The sequence below is a fragment of the Lates calcarifer genome, linkage group LG13 (assembly GCF_001640805.2).
Source record: "Lates calcarifer isolate ASB-BC8 linkage group LG13, TLL_Latcal_v3, whole genome shotgun sequence".
Taxonomy (NCBI): Eukaryota; Metazoa; Chordata; class Actinopteri; family Centropomidae; genus Lates; species Lates calcarifer.
Genome location: NC_066845.1, coordinates 12029143 through 12050814, shown reverse-complemented (window position 1 = coordinate 12050814; position 21672 = coordinate 12029143). Strand labels below are relative to the sequence as shown.

Below are 21672 nucleotides of genomic sequence, written 5' to 3'. Positions count from 1 at the left end.
GGGCTTGAACACGACTCAAGCAGTCTGATTGGGATGGAGAGCGCAAGAACCTGGAGACAAGGGAGATGAGAGGAGGAGGGAGCGAGTGGATATGAAAAAAACCTCTTCTCCCCTCCCCACCCCTTCAAGAGACAGAGAGAATTGGAGAGGAGAGGGAGCACACTGATTGAAACACAGACAGATGAGGAGGAAAAAAGTGGTTATCCCCTTATCCACCATTTTAAAGAGGTTAACCTCATTAAAATGGTGGTTATGAAAATGCTGAGGGCATGATAGATAATAAAGCCTCATGCCAGTAGTACATGTTCAGTCTGAATTCATAGATCCTTCCCCCCCATTATGTTTCTATTTGAGATTATTTCTGTGTCCTAAAGGTCCATTTGGAAAAAAAGGATAAAATCTCTGTGACCTTGAAGGTGTGGATTATTGCTGGAAGGAAACGGTGACCACTCCTCTCCAACTATGTAACTTTTGCTAGAAATAAAAAAACATGGTGCCCACTTTTAGTGGCTGAAATAAAAACAGCAATAAATGAGTCAAATATGAGAAGGTCACTGTGTTTTCCAGCCCGTTGCTCATCCTAAATGGGTCCCTGTGGTCTAAATGAGGATGGATGTGGGCTGAGGAGGATTCGCTGGTCTGAGCTCAGCCTTCTCGACAAGCCAGGGGAAAGACAAGGGCAAAAAGAGTGCGAGAGGAGTTGAGTTCAATGAAGGCCTGGCGGTGGCGGAGGTTTAGACGTACTACTGTGGAGGATTTACGGAATAGAGTTGTAGAAGCTGTGTTCAGTGTGTAGGCTGGCAGCGGAAACTGAGGGGAGGTCAAAGGGCCTGTGCTTAGTGTACAGATTTACCAGCAAGCCTCGATGCTGGTGGCCAATTCTCTCTGATCATCTCTGTTGTTTGATATGTCTCTATCTCTCTCTGGTAGAGATGAAACTGAAGCCTAATGAGGACTCTTTTGGAGTTTTAGCATTGAAAATGGACACCAGCCAGTCAAATGAAGAAAGGGTATTATTATGTTTATGCGATTCAAAGAGCACATTCTTAATCCACTTCCAAACAAAAGATAATACTGAAATAATACCAATTTATTGATGTCTTGATATGCGGGATTAGCGCAAGATATCCGTGGTGGATTCATAAGTTGTAGCTAATACTGTTAAAGATATTTCAGGGCACAGTTGTTTTCTTCTCATTAATAATCCTCCTTAATGATAATACATTTTAAAGAGATCGCATTTAATACTAGGAATGATCTGCTGTGGATATGGTGCCTGGTAACCCTGAAACAATGAGAGGTGGTGTAATCCGCTACTGCAGATGATTTATGAGTCTTGACCAAGTGCATACAGTTATAGGTCTCTATCTACATTAAACCATAAGACACTTGATATCTTTCATGATTCATGATGAGGAGCTCGGAAACGCCTCAAGGTCAGACTGATAACTGTGGGATGTCCGGATGATGACATCAGCTTAAAGTCTGAGCCTTGTCCCTTTTTCTCTCTTTAGTTGTGGAAAAAAGTCTCACTAAAATGTGTGGGAACAGAAGCAGAACTCACAAGTATGGCGTTAGACAGAATGCATAACATCCCCTAAAGATAACGCATTCCCTCGATGTACCAATTATTGACCCACAGTAAATGTTACTTGAGGAGAACATTCAAATCCAAGCGTGTGTGTCCTAGCAAATGGAGAACATTGTTCTGACCAACATCTCAACATTTTGAGCACAGTTAAACAACTTTTCTACCCTCCTGTTTTAATATTATATTGATCAGTTCATGGAATATGAAATATTATTATAAATATGCCAAAAAAAAAAGCATAGTGAAGATGAGCACTTGATTGGGCCTAGAATCATTGTCCCCATCATGGTAATCAGGTTAGATTTTAAAGTGTAATTGTCAGATTCATTTAACTCCAGTTTCCATCAAAATCCTATCAGTAGTGATTGAAATATCACACATGGAATGAGAACAATCAGTGGGGCACCACCCTTGTGTAAAATAATCTAATTTCTAAAATGCCACAGCCCAGTGAGATACTTACAGCAGTTTACATTCTAGTTTAGTTCATCAGTGCCTTGTCTATAGTGTCTGAATGGATGTATCTGAAGTAACTCCAACTAGAAAAGCAAAGTCTAGGCTGTGAAATTGTCTACAATGGTCTTATTGCCATTCATGGTTACAGAAGAAGCATGTTGCCATGTGGACACACGTATTACATTTAATGTCCTTGAAATCAAGGCAACTCACATATTGTTACACTGTGTTTTGGTGATCATCACATACCACCACTCTTTAAAGGCCTTTTACACCTGAGACCTACAGCTCACAGTGAAATGTATTTATGAATGTTGTTTGTAAGTAACTTTTGTTAAGCATCACAGTGCTATTTTAGCCAAGACCCAGCTGACATTACATAATTGTAAAATTTTCCCCTTGGCATTGGGAAGCTGGTTGAGTATCTGTACTTTAAAACTCAACAAGGCTTCCAGGGAAAAGGTACTTGAAACAGCTAAATTCATCAGTGAGCTTTCAAACTTCCTAAGGCTTGAAAAGGTGAACCATTGGGAATGAAAAAAAGAGGTTAAGGAAAGGCTGAAGTGGCTGATTATACACAATTTAAAGTCCCAACCCGGCAGGCTTTTTGGAAGAAGTGCTCTTCAGGAGGAGGTGAAAGAGGGAGGAGGAAGACTTGTCTCTATCAGCGAGACAGCGCCCCAGTCGGTTTTGCTGTGACCGACGGTGGAGCGCACATCCCCCGGTGATAAATGTCCTGGAAGCTGTGTCAATTCACACTGCCTAACAGGATGTTGAGTGATTGTAGCTTCAAAACAACACCGTACCATATATCTGTTTATTTTCTTCGAAAAGAAAAAAATGAGAGCTGTTACTTTGTGGAATTTGCAGACGATGATTTCATTCCTAGAAATTAAATTAAAAAATAAACAGAGTGAAACACCTTCACACTCATGGCATTGCAATGTGTGCATTCAAAAGACTGTAAGGAAAATAAAGTACATTCGTGCACCATAAAAAACATAAAAATTAGCTTAATTTTCTGTAGAATAAGACGTGGCGTATTTTTTAGTTATAAAAATGATTAATTATCGGGTTTTATTTTGGAAGTCAGAGCAGGAAGTTGTGGCTTTTCTAACTCCTATTGGCTTGACAGTAGTTGTCCGGTACCATTGAGCGCACACGTCGCTCTCTCCACTATATCGCACCACTGCGGTAGGAGCGGAGAAGGCAGCAGCAGCGAAAACACAGAGAGAGAGCGAGAGAGAGAGAGAGAGAGAGCGAGAGAACAAGAAAAAGAGAGGGAGAGAGAGGGACCCGATAGGCACAGTTCACTTGTTCCTGCGCGACTAAAATCCAGGTGGCGAGTGTGTCTCTCTCGACTTTTATCACAGAGGAGGACTTTACCAGAGAGGACATATAACAACAGCTCCCGGGGGCCACCCTGCAGCTCAGCGAGAGCGAAGGAGGGAGAACTTTTGGCTATTTTTTTTTCTTCTTTTACCACATCTCCGTGTAACCTTGGAAGTCAGACCTGTTCGGTGCGAGAGAGAGAGGATGGGACCGCTACTACTCCTTTCCATCGCCCTGTGTCTGAGCGCCGCTGTCCCGCAGCATGTGAAAGGTGAGTGGAAAAGTGACTGGCTGTCAAAACATTTTTTTCACGACTGTAGCCCTTTTGCGTGGGAACACCACAAACTGATCAACAGCAAGCGGAGCATCCAGACATTTTAAAAGTGACCAAGGGAATAGATTATTAAAAAGAAAAAGGAAAAGAGAGAAGCCCATATGCTGAGCAAAATGTACTGCGCGTCTATGGAGAAGCTGTGTGTTTTTGCGGAATACGAGCAATCCATCAGCACGCTTTGGCAACAGAAAACTACCGCCTGTAATGTACGTGCACGACTCGTCAGTTAATTGGTTTCCTTATGTTAAAATGGCACTTGTTCGAGTCGATCGAACGGATGATTGAATGTCTTATCCGTGCGTAATTTCTCTATGATAAGGGAGGGGGGGATCGGTCCGTGCAGCAAGCGCGCGTTTAAGGTGGAAATGTGCTCTGCTCCAGTATTCTGTGCGCCCTCGCAGTGATCACCCTCGGCTGTTTTTTGCCTCGCTCCTCTCTGATGCTTCCACAGCAAAAAAAAAAAAAAAAAAAAAAAAAAAAAAACAGAAGCTCTGAGTCCAGTCCAGGTATGGCTCCGTTCGATTAAGACAGGAAGGACACCACTTTTCCCTCTTTAACAAACTGAATTAGGAAAAAGCGGGCTATAGGCAGACCCAGATGCTATCGCTGAAAGGAGATATGCCAGAGAGATTCCTGTATTAGTTGCATGGCGGTAACATTATTGACTAGGATGACATCACGAGAAGGTTAATTGCGCATTGCCAAGTCTAATGTAGTCCTTCCAGAAACTGTCAGACTGTTTTATGTAGAGGGGAGATTGTTGAAAGCTTATAGATTCACCTGACACAGTGAATCAGCATTCAAATCATTTCACACCCTCCCCTCTTTTGCCCTTCCATTTGTCTGGTGGTGATAGGAATATTTAAGCTTTTGCCCCACCGTTATATTTTCCATGAACAGTGCAGAGCAGTACCTGTGGGATTTGTTTAAAGAAAGCAGTGTAGCCCTTATGGAAGTGGGTCATGCCATCCTCCCTGTCTCTACTCATTTAGCAACATGCTTGCCTCAGGAGTCACACATGTCAGACAGACCTCAGTCTCTACACCAGGAGTGCGCCTTAAGCAGAGTTTCTAAGGCTCCCTAAGCCTCGCAGTGTCAACTCACAGTCAGCGGTTAGAAGACATAATACTCCCCGGTAGGCTGGCATAATGAATGCAGAGGAAAAAGGCAGGGAGCCGTGGTGCTGTGGGTCGGCTTGTTTCAAGGCTCAGCGAGTTAAAAATACACCCCTGAACTAGTCCCCCAATTAATCATATCCCAGTTAAATTTGTGGTATTGTAATGGGATTTTTTTTTCTCCATCTGTTCTGAAACTGAGTGCAGCTGTAACCTCATCCACAGCGAGGAGCTGGTTTGAGGAGGAGAAGGAGAAGGAGGGTGTTAACAATATTTGATCTGTGTGCGAGCATGCTTAAAGCCATATTGGTCACCCAGGCAGCTATTTTAGCAACGAAACAGCTTCATCAGTCTGACTCTGGGATTTCTGGAGAAAACCAAAAAAAAAAAAAAACATCCCAGAGTCAGGCTAAAAATGGCTTCAAAGCCTTCAAACTCCCTGCCACAAAGAAAGAGATGGAAATAATGTATTGTGATTGTTAGAAATCTGTTTGACTTCTACAAAAGCTACATTCTACTTACCTTTTCTGGTTGCTCAAAGGTAGCAGGTGTCTTCAGAGACAGCTGCTAACAAACACTCTATTGAGGATGTCACAGGGCTCCTCTCTCCACTGAAACAAATTGATGGGGTAGAAACATTCGCCTTCAGGTAAAACAGACTGCATTGTTCCAAGTCAGTGTGCAATACATCACTTCCTCTGGTTGGTTACTGGTGCTGACTCTCACACATTGTTTGGGATCCCGCCTGTCCGCCCGGACAAAGCACATGACTGCACTCGTGGGCCCCTCTGTATGGAAATGTAAGATGCTTTTGTGCTTGTGTTGAGAGTTGGCTTTAATGGATTTTATGCATCTTAATTTTAGTCTCAGTCTTGATATAATGGCTGCACAGTTAGAGCTTTTCAGGCAAATGGACAGCGATCTGGAGAGACAATGTGATTGTCCGTTATTGGTGAATAATGATTAGTGTTAATGTCGTTGGTCATTGTTGATTTCGCTCAAAGATTTTCGCCAGCTTAAAGCATTTGAAGCAGTTCGGAAAACACACAACTGATTGTTAAACTTTGTTGTTCCTAGAATGATTGTGGCTTGAGATGGACTTCATCAGCTGCTCATCATGCTCACAGACTGTAGATTTGTCCGTTTAAAACTTGAGGGAACGACTGACAGAAGGCTAATTCCTTGCTAGCAGGAATGACATCTGGTACATTTGGATAAACAAAAGACCTGGCTGGGAATGACAGGGATGCAAATGTTGGCTGGATGTAACTTAATACTGCTGGGGATATCATGGGGCCATGGAACACCTGATTCACTTAAATTTCCCTGGAATGCATCACTTTACTACAGGATGCACAATGGGCAAGAATGGTCATGAATTTTCTGGTATATTGATCATTACAGATAAACAATGTCAGATTTGTAGACAGATTACTGTAGCAGTGCAGTATCAGAAATTGTGAGAGTAAATTTATTAGTCAAACAACAGAAAATTAATCAACAAGTATTTTGATGATGGTTGATGGTTAATGTCTGTCAAGGAAAAATTCCAAGTATTCACTGGCTAAAGCTTCTCAAATGTGATGATTTGGGGAATTATGTCAGGGACCCTTCACTACTTACTTGAATTTTGTAGACAAAACAGTTAATTGAGAAAATGATTTGCAGATTAATAGATAATAAAAATAATCATTGGTTGCAGCCCTAGTTTTGGCCTTTTCTGCAAAAGTCTAAAAAACTCTTGGAAGTATACAGGAATATGCTATACATGACTGAATTAATTCTTAAAATGTCCTTGATTTACTTTAAATTATTTAAAGTCAAAGGTTGTGTTTTCAAACAGCTGGAGCTATTAATGAAAGATGTTCTCCTTAAGTGCATGCAGATGATAGCGATCCATCTATAAGCTCATTACATTCAAGCCTTTGAAGGTTATGGTTGATGTGCAGGTGACTTTTAATAACAATGGCTTGCAACCTACCTCTACAGTGCCCTTCACTCTGGTTTTAAATGGCAGAGTCTTCAATCAGTGGAGAGGGGTCAGACCTCTGTCAGATGAGCATCCATGATAACCAAATGGAATCAAAGCAACTCAATGGACGACGACTCAAGCATGAGGAAATGCAACATAGGATATCAGAACATAGGATCAGTATATCCACAGAGCCTTCTCCCGCTGCTGTGGTGACATTGGCTACTGTCTTTATTTTATTTTATTTTTTTTTTTATGTTTGCAGAACTTGATTGGCCTATTCATTGTCAGTGCAGATGCTCCGTAATCCCATTAATACTTGAAGGAGAGTTCATTTGTCTCCTGTGCTGACAAGTTAATGGATACAGTGCTATTTGTCTTTGCTGTAGTCGGGCCTCTGTTGTCCTGTCTGCATTTCATGCTTGACTTATTGGGAGGGCACTAGAGGGACGGTTATAGAGGTTGCAAGGACACACGTTGAGGAAGTGCTTACAAAAGAACTTTAATATGGCCCTGAGATGAGGTTGGGCAGCACAGTGGTAAAATAAGTTGTTTGAGCTTGTGCACAGTCATATAAGCTTTCAGACAGAGACAAAATAAATGTGTCCGTGTTGTTGTGTTATGTCTTTGTATCGGTGTAGTCGTATCTCTCTCATTCAGCTCAGGTATTGTGGTTGGCAACTGTGCTTTAGGCCAAGTTCTAGATTTTCAAGGTGACTTCAGGCTTATCAACTCTGCATTGGTACATCAGGGAGTGAAAAAGAACAGTGCTTAAACACATCACACAGAATACAAAGACTTATCAGCAGTAAAAATAGCCTGCTTTCACACAAGACTTTCTCCGTTTTTCCCTAATCCTTAAATCGATGTCTGATGTTTCTATTCACAAAACTCTGGAAACATTGATTCCAGTTTTTCCCAGACATGTTAAAGGTCTATCATTTACTAAAAGCAGCATGTAATGTTATGAAGACTGGCTTAAGCAGTGATCTTCTTAGCATCCTATTAATGCCAGTGTCAAAAAATTCAGACTGTGACTGTGCCAGGGGAAAAAAAACAGAAGAAGAAGGAGCAGAGAGAGCCCTCTGAAACAGATAAAGATTATATGAATATTGCGTTTGTAGTGTCAGTTCATGTTGAGTGTGCTTCACTTTTTCAGCTAAGAACAAGCAGCAGCCCATTCTTTCATAGTCTGAACATTCATAAGACCGCATGCTGTTTTTAAGTAATCCCACTGGGTCACGATTAATGACTCAACTTTTGGAGGCACAAGCAAGCCCACAGTGCAAACCCACAGTGCGTGTGTGGCAAAAAAATAGCAGATGATGAAGTTGTGTGATGTCTTGTAACATACTGTTTGGAGGAGTTTGCTTAGGCTCACTACTTTCTTGACTCAGGTCTTTTTTTTTTCTTTTTTTTAAAAGAAATATTAGGTAAATAGAAAAGAAGAAGAGGCCTAGCTGGAATTAAATTATTGTTTGGCATTACAATAATGCAGTTACATTTTAAGGTGTGTTAATATCAGATGCTAGCAGCTGACCTTACTGTCAGCAGATGTATTGTGATGAATATAAGAAAATATGCATATTACCCAGCATCCTTTGCATCTTAATTGCAGTATGAAAGCTTTACCACCACAGGAAGATAACAAGTTACATAACTTACTGAGGCAATGGTATGTGTCTGAACAAATTGACTTTAATAGGGTGTTGAAATAAAAGTCCTGATAAATTCAACTTCTGGCATGTAGCAGCATTCTTTGAAATTCATCTTGATACCAAAAAGTCAAAGCTAATGATTACACAGTTACTCAACTGAAAGGACTATTAGCTATGTAGATAATGAGCTGCACATTTTAATTTACTCACATACATTTGCTGCTGGCTGAACCTGGGTAATATGGCTGAAATTATTCTGAAGTTATTATAACCTTTTCAAAAATGTTGCTATGTAATATGATTATATACATTTATCACAGTGTGGCGCAATTGCCTAATATAGAGGCCAGAGTAATTTCTCATTAGACCTGAATGATTTCAAATTACAGTGTCAATACCACAATATTTTTTATAATGCTTATTGTAGTAAGTGTATGTTATGTATTGTAGCTTCTAGTTTTCTCCAAAATAATCAAAATATCTGAGGTGGTCAGGGTGTATTTTGCTAATCGCATTAGAAAAATGTTAGGTTATGCTTCACTTCATACCTCATGAACTCAATAGCTGTGCTTACTGCAAACAAACAATATAGCACCTCGAGTTATAGCCTGCAGTCAGCTCCAACAACAGGGCCATGTAATTTACTGTATAAATGAATCTATTTTGCTTCTTTAATTCTTTTGTTTGTTTTTTTAAACACCTGGCTATACAGATGAAAAGTGAGTCAGCCTCTTAAGATATCGCTTAGATGGCTTGTACATGTTTGTGTGTGTGTGTGTGTGTGTGTGTGTGTGTGTGTGTGTAGGAAGGGAGCTGGGAAGCAGGAATGCAAAACTCACTGACAAGCACCAGGGTGGATTTTCAGTGCATTCCTAATGCGAGCCAAACACAATTTTTGTATTGTTGTGGGAGTGGCCACTGAGGCCTCTGGACCCCACCCATACTTGTCAGGAAGGTGTCAGAACAGCAACAGCTATTCATTATCAGTGTTGGGGCCATGAGTGAAAGAGTCCACCTCTCCACAGCAGATCAATAAGCAGAATACATTATTTTGGATTATGTGTGGCACTGCAGCAGCCTGTAAAATCTGAGGAGGTGTGAGCAGTTTCAACTCGTTTAGACTTTATTGTGAGACCAAAGCTTTAAGACAGTGAGATTAAAATTGAAGTGTCTTTTTTTTTCCCGTGAGTTTAATGCCTGAACATGGGCGGATGAATGATACATAGACCTTTGAATGTTTGAGCGTTTTATCTTTACACAAAAAGCCAGCTCCTGACACATTTTTGCGATGTAATATCTGCTCTCTGTGAGGATATAAAATCTCTTTTATGTTCAGTGTTTGAGTGTGTGCTTGTAATTTATATAGTTTTTCCACCTCTCAAAGACTCTGTCCTAACAATATGAGTGTAATGCTTTCAGTTTTATTGCGAAGTCAGGTGTGTGTAGGCCACCCAGGCTCATATTAAGTCTGTAATTGGGTAAGGTTTTGCGGGTAATTTTTCAAGTAAACCCAAAGCATGCAACATTTCTGCTTGTATTTATTGGATGAACATGCTTTAGTTGTTCCAGGCTAAAGTTAAGCCTGCTTTAGTCAAAATATGATTGGAGAGTTAAAGTAATGAGCTTTGCTTTGGTCTGATAAAGTCTCTCCATTGGGCTCTGGAACACAACCACATTTTCAATAAGCCCAATCTACTTATTTGAGATCAGATGGGTGCAGGTGGCTTAAGTTCTTATTTCCAACAAGCCCTAAGGAGATGTAGGCTACTCATTCCTATTCTGGAGAAATGCTTAAATCATGAGCCTCATCTGACAGTCTACTCACCAGGGTTATAAAGTTAAATTGAATCATTAACCCCTTTCCTCTTTTGCATGAATGTACAGCAAATGATGCCACAGGAGCTAAAAAGAGATACCTGTTCACCTAAATTAATTAAAAAGTGGTCACTGGTTGACAATTCATACTCATATCTAAAACTTTATTGCACCAGGTGCCATCCATCTTTTACTGTTCTCTATCCATCCATCTGTCTTTCTGATAATCTCTTTCATTTACCTCTCACTCAGGTAATGAGTAGTAGACACAGGCCCGATCTGAGGATTTGTTTGTGCATTTCATCTCATTCCCAGACTCATCATCAGCTCTGTAGTTTACAGCGCTTTAACGTATATTTGATTATGTCAGTACCTGCACCGAGTGCACTGTATGCTTTACCGGCGTTGGTGGGTGCACAGATGTATGGGGTTGTGTGCTCGAAGCTCGGAGAGGTAACCCAGAAATGTCACTGCACAAAGTCTAGGCAGCAATTCTGGCTCTTTTGCAAAGTGTGGATGTGCAGCCAGACTTCACTCATTTGCCAAAAAACAGCAACCCTTTATTTATCATGTCAGCCAGCCTGCTTTTATGCTAAATTGTGTTGAATGCCAACAAGGGGGTGTTTGGTGAGTGATTGATTGAGAACAAGAAGGGGTGTATTGGTTAAAAGGAATAGTAAAACAACAACAACAAAAAAAAAGTTCTTGATATGTTCTTTGATATCATCAGTCTGTGCACGCCCAATTTCAACTGAAAGCCTGTGCTTCAATTCAAATATGAACAAACTGCCCTGGACTATCGCCAAGTACTTTTCAGAAGGGTTATTTGAGGTAATGGCATAAAGTATATGCCATCCATTGAGAACTGAAGTGCAATTTTTTAAAGTGGAATATCACCAGCCCAGATGTTTTAGATTACCCTTGGGGCGTGCAGTACCAGACATGGGTAGAGAGAGAGAGGGAAGAAGAGAAAGAGAGAACCAAGAGCCAGAATGAAAATCCCCTTTAATGTGAAGTTCAGTGAACAGCAGCCACTCACCTTCAAACTTCAAAGCAAAGCCCATTAGAAAACTGAGAAAGAATTATCTTCCCCACCGTGTAATCATGGTCTATTGTCACATATAAAAAGGGCAAGGGTTGCAGCAAGTTGCGCCATTTTGGTAATTGTTGGGTGCAGGTATGAAACTGATGATTAGATGCACTTTTTTCTCCAAATTCTTCTTTTTAGGAGGAGAAGGGCAATCACAAGGCAGCTGACAAATTGGAATATGTGCAATTAAGTTTCTCTGAGTCGGAGGCAGTGACAACAAGTGACAAGGCAGCCCCATAGTCACTAGTTTCAGATGAGCACTGACAGACAGGAAGTGACAAAGAGCAGTACGATTGGTGGTCTCCCAGACTTGGTGACAGGGAGAAGTTGAATTCAACTTAATGCCAACAGACAGTGATGTGGTTTAGCAATGGCCTTTATTCAGCCTGTATTTTTCTGCTGTGAAGCTTCTTTTCCTCAGTTCATGATGTCAGTGGGACATCAGTTAAAAGGAGTGGAGGGTTTATTAAAAATGAACCAACAGCTGATAAGGTCCTTTTATGTCACTATATTAAAAGATAATAATGCCTTCTGCATTTCCAGAAAGACTCCTCTCCATGACAGCAAAGCCCATGTTTGCCTAAAGTGGGGGATCCACCCATTGACCGATTTCCTATGTCTGCCTGTCTTGTGGAGGCCCCAGCATGCATTGGGCATGAGTTATGGTACAACCTGGACAGATTGTCTGTCACAGGACCAACACACTTAAAGATAGATAGACATACATTCCTGCCTTCTGGCAATCAGGTAGTAATGAATTGTAATTTTTTGATTTATATGTGTCACTTTTTTTTAAATGTGACAAGTGAAATCTTAATAACGGATGTTGTGAATGTGTCATTCACAATGCACTATGGAAACCCTTGAAACTCCAGGAGGAGGATCCACGAACTGTACAACTGCACAGACCTTATTTGCTGTGTCTCTACAGGTTTTGTTTAAAGAAATATTGCTCACACTTTGTTTTGTTTCCATCTTACATCCAAACTAATTCCCCTGACATCTTTCACCATGCTGAACTTACTTCTTTTTTTTTTTGCTTCTAAACCCAGTAGTTTGATGGTATGGTCTCTCTATTATTCACCACTGTTTGAGGTGCATGAAATATTTACCAGTGTGATCTTTATAACCTGTCTCAGCTGTTCTAGGTAGGTGTGCTGCACTGCAGTTGCAGGCAAAATCATGCTGAAATACACTGTGAACGCGGTGCTTGTAAATCTTGTACTGAATTTAGTGTTGGAGCTGTGAAGAATGTGACAAGTTAAATTAGCAGCAGAAGAAGTTCAGAAGTTTAAATCACAGTGTGTGTATTTTTAACCAGGTTCAGTGCATTGAAGAGGAGTCTTTGTGGGATATCTCACACTCTCTGGGACTGTCTTTCTCTCTCTCTCACAGACACAAAAACCCTAGAAGTTATAATTATAACACATCAAACTATTTCTGTTGGGTGGCTGCTGCAGCAGGGCAACGATTTGGTGTGTTGTTATGAATAAATCTATTGTTTGGATTGTCCCCTCACTGTGCACTGGACTCCTGTGTTGAATTGTGGAGCATGTGCTTATTTTGCAGGTATATACCTGTTTGTTTGTGTTTGAATTAGTCATAAGTCAGTTCCTCACTTCCAATATGTGTGTAAAGATCAAGTCTCTGATAATTTATTTGCATTCTCCAGGTCAGTTTTGCTTCTAGAGCTGATATTAACTGAGTGCTTATTTAAACAGACACAAAACAATCACTGTAAAGCAGCTACAGTATAATATGTTGATGTTCAGTAATCACCCATGACTGTGCGTTATCACTGATAAAACTACTGCACACTGAGCCTTGTCTTGCTCAGCACTGAGGCTCTTTGAATAAGTAGTGCCTGCTACATGAAATTCACTGACCAAGGAGTAAGCAGGATGAAAAAATTCAATTTGTCAAGGCCTGCCCTTTTCAGTACACACAATGCACGGCTTAAGCCAGCGGGTGTGAAGTATAGTGGAAGCAGAGTGGAACATGGATCAGAGGATCGTTTGTAACTACTTCCTCATGTTCTTCTAACGTGCATGTACAGTAGAGCAACATCATGTACCACTTCACTAACATTTTTCACAGTTGAAATTGTAAGTACAAACTTAATAAAACAGTAGAAAGAGCTGCTGTTGGTCAGGTAAACCCAGTGTGCCTTTGACTACCTGGGATGGTAGCTGTGGTTCTGGAAATCAGTGTTTTGTTAGCGTTAGCCAGTGCTAGCCTGAAGCCTTGGTACAAGAGGAGTAGGGGCCAGAAGCACAATCACACAGTCACAGATTGACAGTCATGAGCTCCTTCCCCTGATTTTGGCCTTCTTTGATTGGGTAAATTGGTTGGTTAAATTCTGGGTCACAGAGGCCTTTGACAGTACCTCTCCACATTAAGATACGTTTTGGAGCATATTTAACTAAAATATAACAGAAAAATGTACATACTGTAGCCTTAGGTAACATGTTATGTATGAGATGACATTCAGAATGCATTTTGCAGGAATAGTTTAACACTTTGGGGCAATACACTTTCATTCATTTTGTTGATGAGCATTAGATGCCATTCTCATATCTGTCATTAGTTTAATCTGTAGAAAACAACATTTAAAAACAGAGATTCCAGAAAGTTATTGCTTTTATAGATAGTCCGGCACATAACCTCCTGTAAAACAGTAAGCTGAAATTTTTACACGATTTTGTACAGATTAAACAAACAAGATGTAACATGTTTCCCTCTGTCCCCAACGTTTATGCTAAGATAACTGACTGCTAGCTCCAGCTAATTTACACATCGAACAGACAGATATGAGAGTTGTATTGATCTTCTTTTGTATCTTCTGAAAAGAAAGCAAACAAGCATATTTCCACAAATGTTTCCTTCAGTGAAGTGATCAAGAAAAAAAAAAAAAGGAAACATTCAGTGAAATGCTTTTCCTGACTTTATCAAAATTGTGATGGGTTCTTTGGAGCTATCTCTGTCTCCCTGTCTCCTACACACATTCGCAAAAACAGCAAAAAAAAAGACTAAACATTTGAATTTGCCGTATTAGTGGCATCCTTTGTGAATTTTGAATCAGAGGGTTGCTCAGTCACTGAGTGTATTTGTGTGGCATAATTTCCCTTTCATCCAAAATGCCACATGGAAAACATCATGACAACAAGAGAGCTAATGAGGTAAACATTTAACGAACAGGGTCAGAGAAATGCATTCATGTGCTGCTGAATATGCATTAATCCTGTGAATTAGTGACACAGTTTTCTACTAAAATGTATTTTCCCTTCTCCCATTTTTATTTCCTCGCCCATTAATCTGTAGCGGCACGTTTCCATCACAGACACCTTCCTCTTCAGCGGTTACTGTGTAAGATTCAGATGAGATGTGAGCTCCACTTCTTTATACATGTTTGATGAATCTCTTTATGCTACTTCTGGGATACAAGCATGAATGTGGGAGATGTTGTCTGGAAAAAAGGTACAAAAGATGGGAGGTGTCCAAGTTTGTAATGAGGCTAGCAAGGCTCTCCTGGCTCACAAGCAAACTAGGGCATCTGTAATGAGCGTGCAGAGAGGGGGTGGGGGGTGGGGGCAGAGAAAAACGGAGTGGGAGAAAGCATGTTGTGATCATGAACTGAGCCACAAGCGGCAACATCAGCTGCCCAGTGGATGTTAGGACGAAGGAGGTGTCAATCATAGGTCCCACTCTACCAGAAATACTGAGTGAATTTGATCATTACCACTCCCTTCAGACCTACAGTGTGTGTTTTCCCAGAAACTCAGCTAACTTGATTTTTTAAAATGACATACATAATTATCACAAGAACTTTAGATGGATGGTGAAAGATCCAGCAATGCTCATCAGGGGAAGAAAGCACAAACACTATTATAAACAGGAGGTTAACAGAACATTTTGAACATGTGTCCATTATTTAGGATGAGGAAATCTGTAATTTGTTCAACACAGCTTTGCACAGGCACTTACACTGTTTTTGTAATTTAATGTTCTGCAAACATCACAGCCATAATCTGACAAATATGACCATTTAAGACTGAATGTCACCGCACTACCTAAATGATATTACTCTTCTAATGTAATTAGGGTATTGAAAATAATATTGTGAATCCAGTAAAATGTCTACTAAACCCAGTGAGCTTTGTTAGCTCTTAATGAGCAACAACCTGAAATAGGATGTTTATGAATTATATTAATTAACAACATTCATCATATGGCCTTGATGTTATGTTTTCCTGCCAGTATATGATTTACAACAGCACAGGGATTCAGACAGTATTAATTTGTTCTGGTTGTTTTTCTGTTTAAAAATAGGAGTGGTGTGAGTGTCTGACCATAGTTTTATATTATCTGTTTTAGAAGCAGCTAAATTAGTAAAAGTGTGTACAGATAAGAATTTCAAGGCATGTTTATGTTTTAGACTTTCTTAAAATATTTTCATAGTGTGGGATACACTGTAATTCCATTATTTATGTTAGTATATATCTTTTCTTCATTAGGTTGTGGGGGAGTTGCATCCGTCAACTCAGTATTCAAGCCACACCTAAAAAACTTGCATCACATACATATGCAACAATATATACAGTTTAATAATCACCATTAATTACTCCATGCTATAGGCCTGAAGGGATAGTAAAGCTAAAAGAAATACTGCCCCTGCAGTTAACTTGCCCCTGAGCAGTTTTTATCAGTTACCTGCTGAGGCTATCACATAAAATAAATGGTTTTACAATGGTTTTACAGGAATGTATTTTACTAAGGATGGTCAAAGGTTAGCTAACTTATGTCTCAGATTTGTATTGGTGGTTAGAGACTTACATGATAGTAAATTTTATTGAGCCTGCAATGTTATGGCAGGATGCTGGGTGTGAAAGAAAAACACTCTGGTACCTTGTATTGTGTTGGATCTGCATGGTTGGACCACCTGGGCTTTGCCTTGTGGAGACTGGGTGTCAAAGGTGGCTGAATCCTACTAGATGTATTAGGCATTCATGAAAGAGGCGTGATGCAGCCAGTGAATGAGTAACCTTTTAACATTTATATTAGCTGGTGCTGCTGCATCTGATTGTGTTTTATAGCGATTTATAAAGGCAGCATGGTGTAATGTCTCTTTTAATCTCATTGTGGATTAACAAAATCCTTGATATAAGTCTCTTAAAATATGTGTGCCTAAAATGTCACCATAGTTTTGAAATCATTGCACATTTTTATTCCATAGTGACTTCATGTTTCATACTAGACAGGGGTAAGTTTCACACCAGGAGAGCTAGAGTCCTTGGTCCCAGGTTGTTGCAAAATCCTGTGAACCCTCCAGGCCCTGGGCTGAGTGCATTATCACTGCCCCTGGCCCATGATGAGGAGAAGTATCGATCTTATCCTCAGACAAAAGCCCTCTGCGCACCTCTGCAGGGCTTAGAGTTGGCTGAGGCAGGATGCACAGTAATGAGAGCAATAGAGGGCAGAATGGGGGACCAGCTTATTCCTAACAAGGATGGAGACCTTTACACTAAGGAAAAGAAAGATTCTAGCTGGGCAGTTTGTTTTTTCTTCAATCCCTCCCTTCAAGCCACTTTCTTCTTTTTTTCTTCGAGCACAGTTTAGGTCTTAACCACGTCATGCACTGTAGCCTTGATGGTGTTATCTGGAATTTAGGACTCCTGTGGGAATGTATTGCAGCCCAGACCATCTGAAAAGCAAATTTAGTTTACTCCCAGTATGAAGTCAGAGGAGCAGTGGAGGTGGTCTTAAACGATTAAAAGCATTTCTCAGAGAAAGTGGTTTGAGCTTACCCAGACCTAAGAGGGTAGGATACCTCTGACTGGGAAGAAAGATCCCCACTCCTTTGAGTGCTATGGTCTGAGGCTTTTGTGGCAACAGAAGTTGTTTTTATGACAAGGACTCCAAAGGGAGGACTTTGTGTGTGCAAGCCTTTGAGGTTAAGATTACGTTGGGTGAAGCCTCTAACCTCACTGTGACCGAAGCTCAACCACAACATACTGATTATGGGTGCTGATTCTGGTCCATGACAGCTGTAGGTTTTGGTTGAGCTTGCCCAGAGATTACGTCATATTGTACGGTGGTGGGAGCAGCGATGGAATTGAAAGAAAAAGTTTGTTTTGTTGTCCAATAATACATGAATAGCATTAACTCGGTTAGCTTAGCTTAGCATAAAGACTGGAAAAAGATTGAAGCTTGCCTGGTTCTGTTCAAATGTAACAAAAACCTGTATACCTGCATCCTCTAAAGCACAATGTAATAAAATGATGCCTGGAGATGACATATTGTGGTTTTATCTGCCACCCCACCCCCCAGCACTGCCGGTCTCTGCACTAAGCAAACTGGCCATCCACTCATGTCTCTCAACTTACAACAAACCATGCCACATCTCTTTTTAGGAGCTGTTTATAGTCCCAACATTGTAGAATTACGTGAAATCAGATGATTTTACAGAGCTAATATTATAGTTTTCTCTCATTTTGGACTCTCTGGTCATCGGTCCTTCAAACGTCAGCACTGTCATGTCAGTTTGTAATCAAGTCAGCAGCTCCAATTTGCATAACAAAGTTGACCAAAACTGATCTCACCACGAAAGCTCAGCACAGATTGATTTTGCAGCCATGAGCAAAATGACTGATGGCAGTGAGTTCCACCACAGTAAAATGACTTAATTCTGAAATTTCCGTTATTAAAATGCTGGTCTGACTGAGCCCTTAGATTTTGACTTGTTTGAAATGAGAAAATCACTGGTTGTACGTCTCTAAACACTGATACCCATTGTGATGCTCTGACACCCATTCTGCCTCAGTTCCACTAGCTGTAGAAATCTGTTCAACTCAATGAGGGGGGAAGTTTAAAGGACTGCCCTCAGCAATTGACTGACTTCATAGGAGCACCTAAGGTTTCTTTCATCTTCAAATGTCCCTGCAACTAAGACCTAGATCTCTTCTCTCTGGACCAGGTCCTCTCAAAGGCTTTCATAGGCTTAACGGCCAGCATGCTCTCTGTTATCAATACCCATTTCGTCAGTTTGATGTGTTTTTCAAAATCTCTTTCTTCGGTTTCTCAACTTTCTGGTGCCTTTTAATTCTAGTCCACATTCCTCTGTGTTCTTTTTTTCTTCTGTTATTTTCACAGAGCTGTTTCTCAACAGTAGACTGTGTATATATCCTGCTCACTAGGACCACACTGTCTGTCTTTCTAGTCTTCCATAGATGTTTAGCATTTTCAGCCCTCTCTAAACATCTTTTCTCTCCTCTTGCTTTCCCCTCCCAGAGGCCAAAGTGAGCTTATTCCCTCTAGCTATTACATCCAATTAGGAGGAGTGAGAGTTTCACCCCTCCTCCCTTTCTGCACTAACAATGTGGAATACAGTGGAATGAGTCAGGGTTTTCTCTTCACTTCTTTGATGTGAACAAATTACACTTCAGATGCTCACTTGGCAAGAAAACAAAGATCCAGTTTACCCTTTTAAGTTTGGATTCTTTGTCATTTGGGGAACAACAAGATACACAATGGAAGAAGTGATCACTTGATGTGGATTGATGCCTTCTTTCATTTCAGCCATTGTTTTTCATTTTGGATTTCAAAAATTGGATTTGTATCATGACAGTATAAATAAATGTATATATTCAGGAGCTGTGCGTTATGTTTTTTACTGGTCACACACTGTGATCACCATATTGCTAAGCCCTGAAGCACTTTTTCCAGCCCCTCCGTGAACAGTATCAGCTGTTCTGATAGTAATCATGTCAGTTATGCTGATTTACAGTGATGTGGTTTCCCTTGGTTTTTCTTCTTTTCACATAACATGTATATGAGCCAAATCTCTGCATGAACAGTTCCTCTGTCTTCAGGGGCCCTTCAACTGAATATAAAGCAGAGCTGCATATTGGTAGAGCATTCATGATGACCTTTAAACCTCTGTCTTATGCAAAATCCTTGGCCCAGGAAAAACCTTAACACCCTGAGGATTTCATTCTTCTAAAACATCTTAAGTGCACCTCAGAAATAAAGTACCTAAAAGCTATGAGACCCATACCATCACTGTTACTACAGTCAGTATTGATGGAAGAAATGGAATGAAAGTTAAATCTTTTTACCACCAGTTCTGTATATCATACTGTCAGTGTCAAGTAGTGAAGTGAGAACTAAATCTTCCAGAACAGATGGCAGCTCTGGTAGGTGTTTGCGTTAAGTGCATCCAACGCCTGTGACAGCAGCTTTCTGTGCCACAAATTATAAAGATGGAGCTTTTTTGACAACAACAGTTTGGTGTAATATTGTATGGGTTTACATGTGATAAAGTTTTCCTGTTTTGCAGATGACCCAAGGATGAAAAATGTAAATGCTCATTATGTCAATTGAACCTGTGTATATATGCAATATGCAGTTCTTTTTTTCTAAAACAATAGGACTTAACCTTTACAGTTCCCTCTCAGATAATTGAAGTAAACTGCAGTTTGTGATCCAAAAGGGGTGGAAAATTACCATAACATTTCTGGAAACAGCTTGTGCTGCATAATGGGGTCAGTGTTCTCCAGCACTCAGGAGCTTATTTGCTTTTGTTTACTGGTCGTACACACTTCGGCAGAATTGGACCTACTTACATCCATGAGGGTGAAGGTAATGATGACAGCATTTTCATTTTGGTGTGAACTGTTCCTTTAAAATGGTGGCAGTCTGCCTTTTGTTGTGCTTGGCCTGCGCTCCTGTAGTCTGCTGGTTCTTCGTCTTTCCCTTCATTCTTCTGTACCTCCCTCCTTCATTTTTTCTTTTCCTTGACATGGTTGCAGTTATAATCCCTACTTGCATTATTCATTTGAATTCAAAGATCAAATAAATATACATTCTTCCTGATCCTCCCTACCTTCTCTCTATATACCCACTGTTCTGCTTGAAGTTCTGTTTGCTGTTTTAAAAGCCACAAAATCTGAAACCAGAGGAACCAGGGTTTTGATCTGACCTCATGTTCATATTGCAAGTGTGGTGGTTGTATATTTAAACTGCTTTTTTTATGAGAACTTTTTTTGTGATTTCAGCAATAATGCTCTTTTAACTGCTCATGTGGGCTTCCATTTTTCAAAATTCAGGAAACACAATACTTTCAATCCAGCAAGTTGTTGTAAATTCTTTGTCCCCTTAGACTCACCCAGATGACCCTGCCTATCTGAGTAAAGAGACAGGTGTAAGACATTTGTATGCAATATTTATAAACCAAAATATCAGGTTTATGAGATAATTTCTGCAGCACAGTAGAATGCAAAGCAAAAACATGCTTTAGAAAGAACATCTCCTTGCTGAAAAGGAACACTTGCACACACACTGCCATGCATATCAGCCTCTTTGCCAAGGCATCTGGTCGTTGCTCATTAAACAGAGAGAACAACCGTTATTCAGTTTGGAATTATCTCTGGAAGAATAGCAATAATTAATCTGTAAATGAATTGTTTTGTTATCAGACTGGATGGAGTGCAGCATGTTTGAGTTTTCTGTCCGTTGCCTGAGTAGTCTATTAAATCTCAGTATATGTACACAATTTCAGTTACTAGCATCAGATCTCGCATTTTATCGACACTTGCTGGTAAAATTGTCAATTTTGTCTGCTTCTGTATTCTTGAGGTAGCCTCCTATAGGGTATTGGTGATCAATACTGACCATAGCACCGTTGAGAACATATATTATTTGCTGACACTTGGTTTTGCACTCTGACACTTAAGAGCAGACTTTCAAAAACATATTGATTGTGTGTCGAAAACACAGTATGAATCAGGCTTTGGATATGTCTCCAGTCTGTATTGACCACATTACAAAAACACTTCCTTGTCAACAGCCTGAGCCAATGGGTTTCTCTTTTATGTTATGCTTGGAATAGCAATTTGATGCTCTATTTGACTGAACATCCCCTTCAAAAACAATCACATACAGTATACAGTCTGTGATGTTATGGATTTTAAACAGTTTTATGGTTTCTTTTGTTTGACTCGGGCACTCTTGTGAAACAAAAATTACTCTAAGATCACTGTTCTGTTTCAGCTCAGATCAGTCAGTTAAATTCATGTTGCTGTTGTGACAGAATAACTCAATATGTACAATATGTACTCAAAGGCTATAATATGAATGTTCTGACTATGTTATCATTTGTTTTAAATGCTAGCAAAGACTCCTAGTGAATACTGATTTAATTTCCCCATTTGGTGTTGTTTTATTTTTGACTGGTAGTGAAACTAGTACAGGATGAGATACAGCCTAAAAGACATGTAAATAACAAAGATAAATATTATATTGTCATATATTC

General features: G+C 40.1%; 1 protein-coding gene across 3 annotated transcripts in view; it reads left to right on the top strand.

Moving 5' to 3' along the window:
• The first annotated feature begins 3213 nt into the window (after positions 1-3213).
• Positions 3214-21672, top strand: part of LOC108878550 (EGF-like repeat and discoidin I-like domain-containing protein 3) — a 102293-nt gene continuing 83834 nt past the window's right edge. For all 3 annotated transcript variants that reach the window (XM_051074946.1, XM_018669380.2, XM_018669379.2), the window contains exon 1: positions 3214-3650. In XM_051074946.1, the coding sequence (XP_050930903.1) occupies positions 3584-3650 (67 nt within the window). In that variant the 5' untranslated portion in view covers positions 3214-3583. The remainder of the gene's footprint in view (positions 3651-21672) is intronic.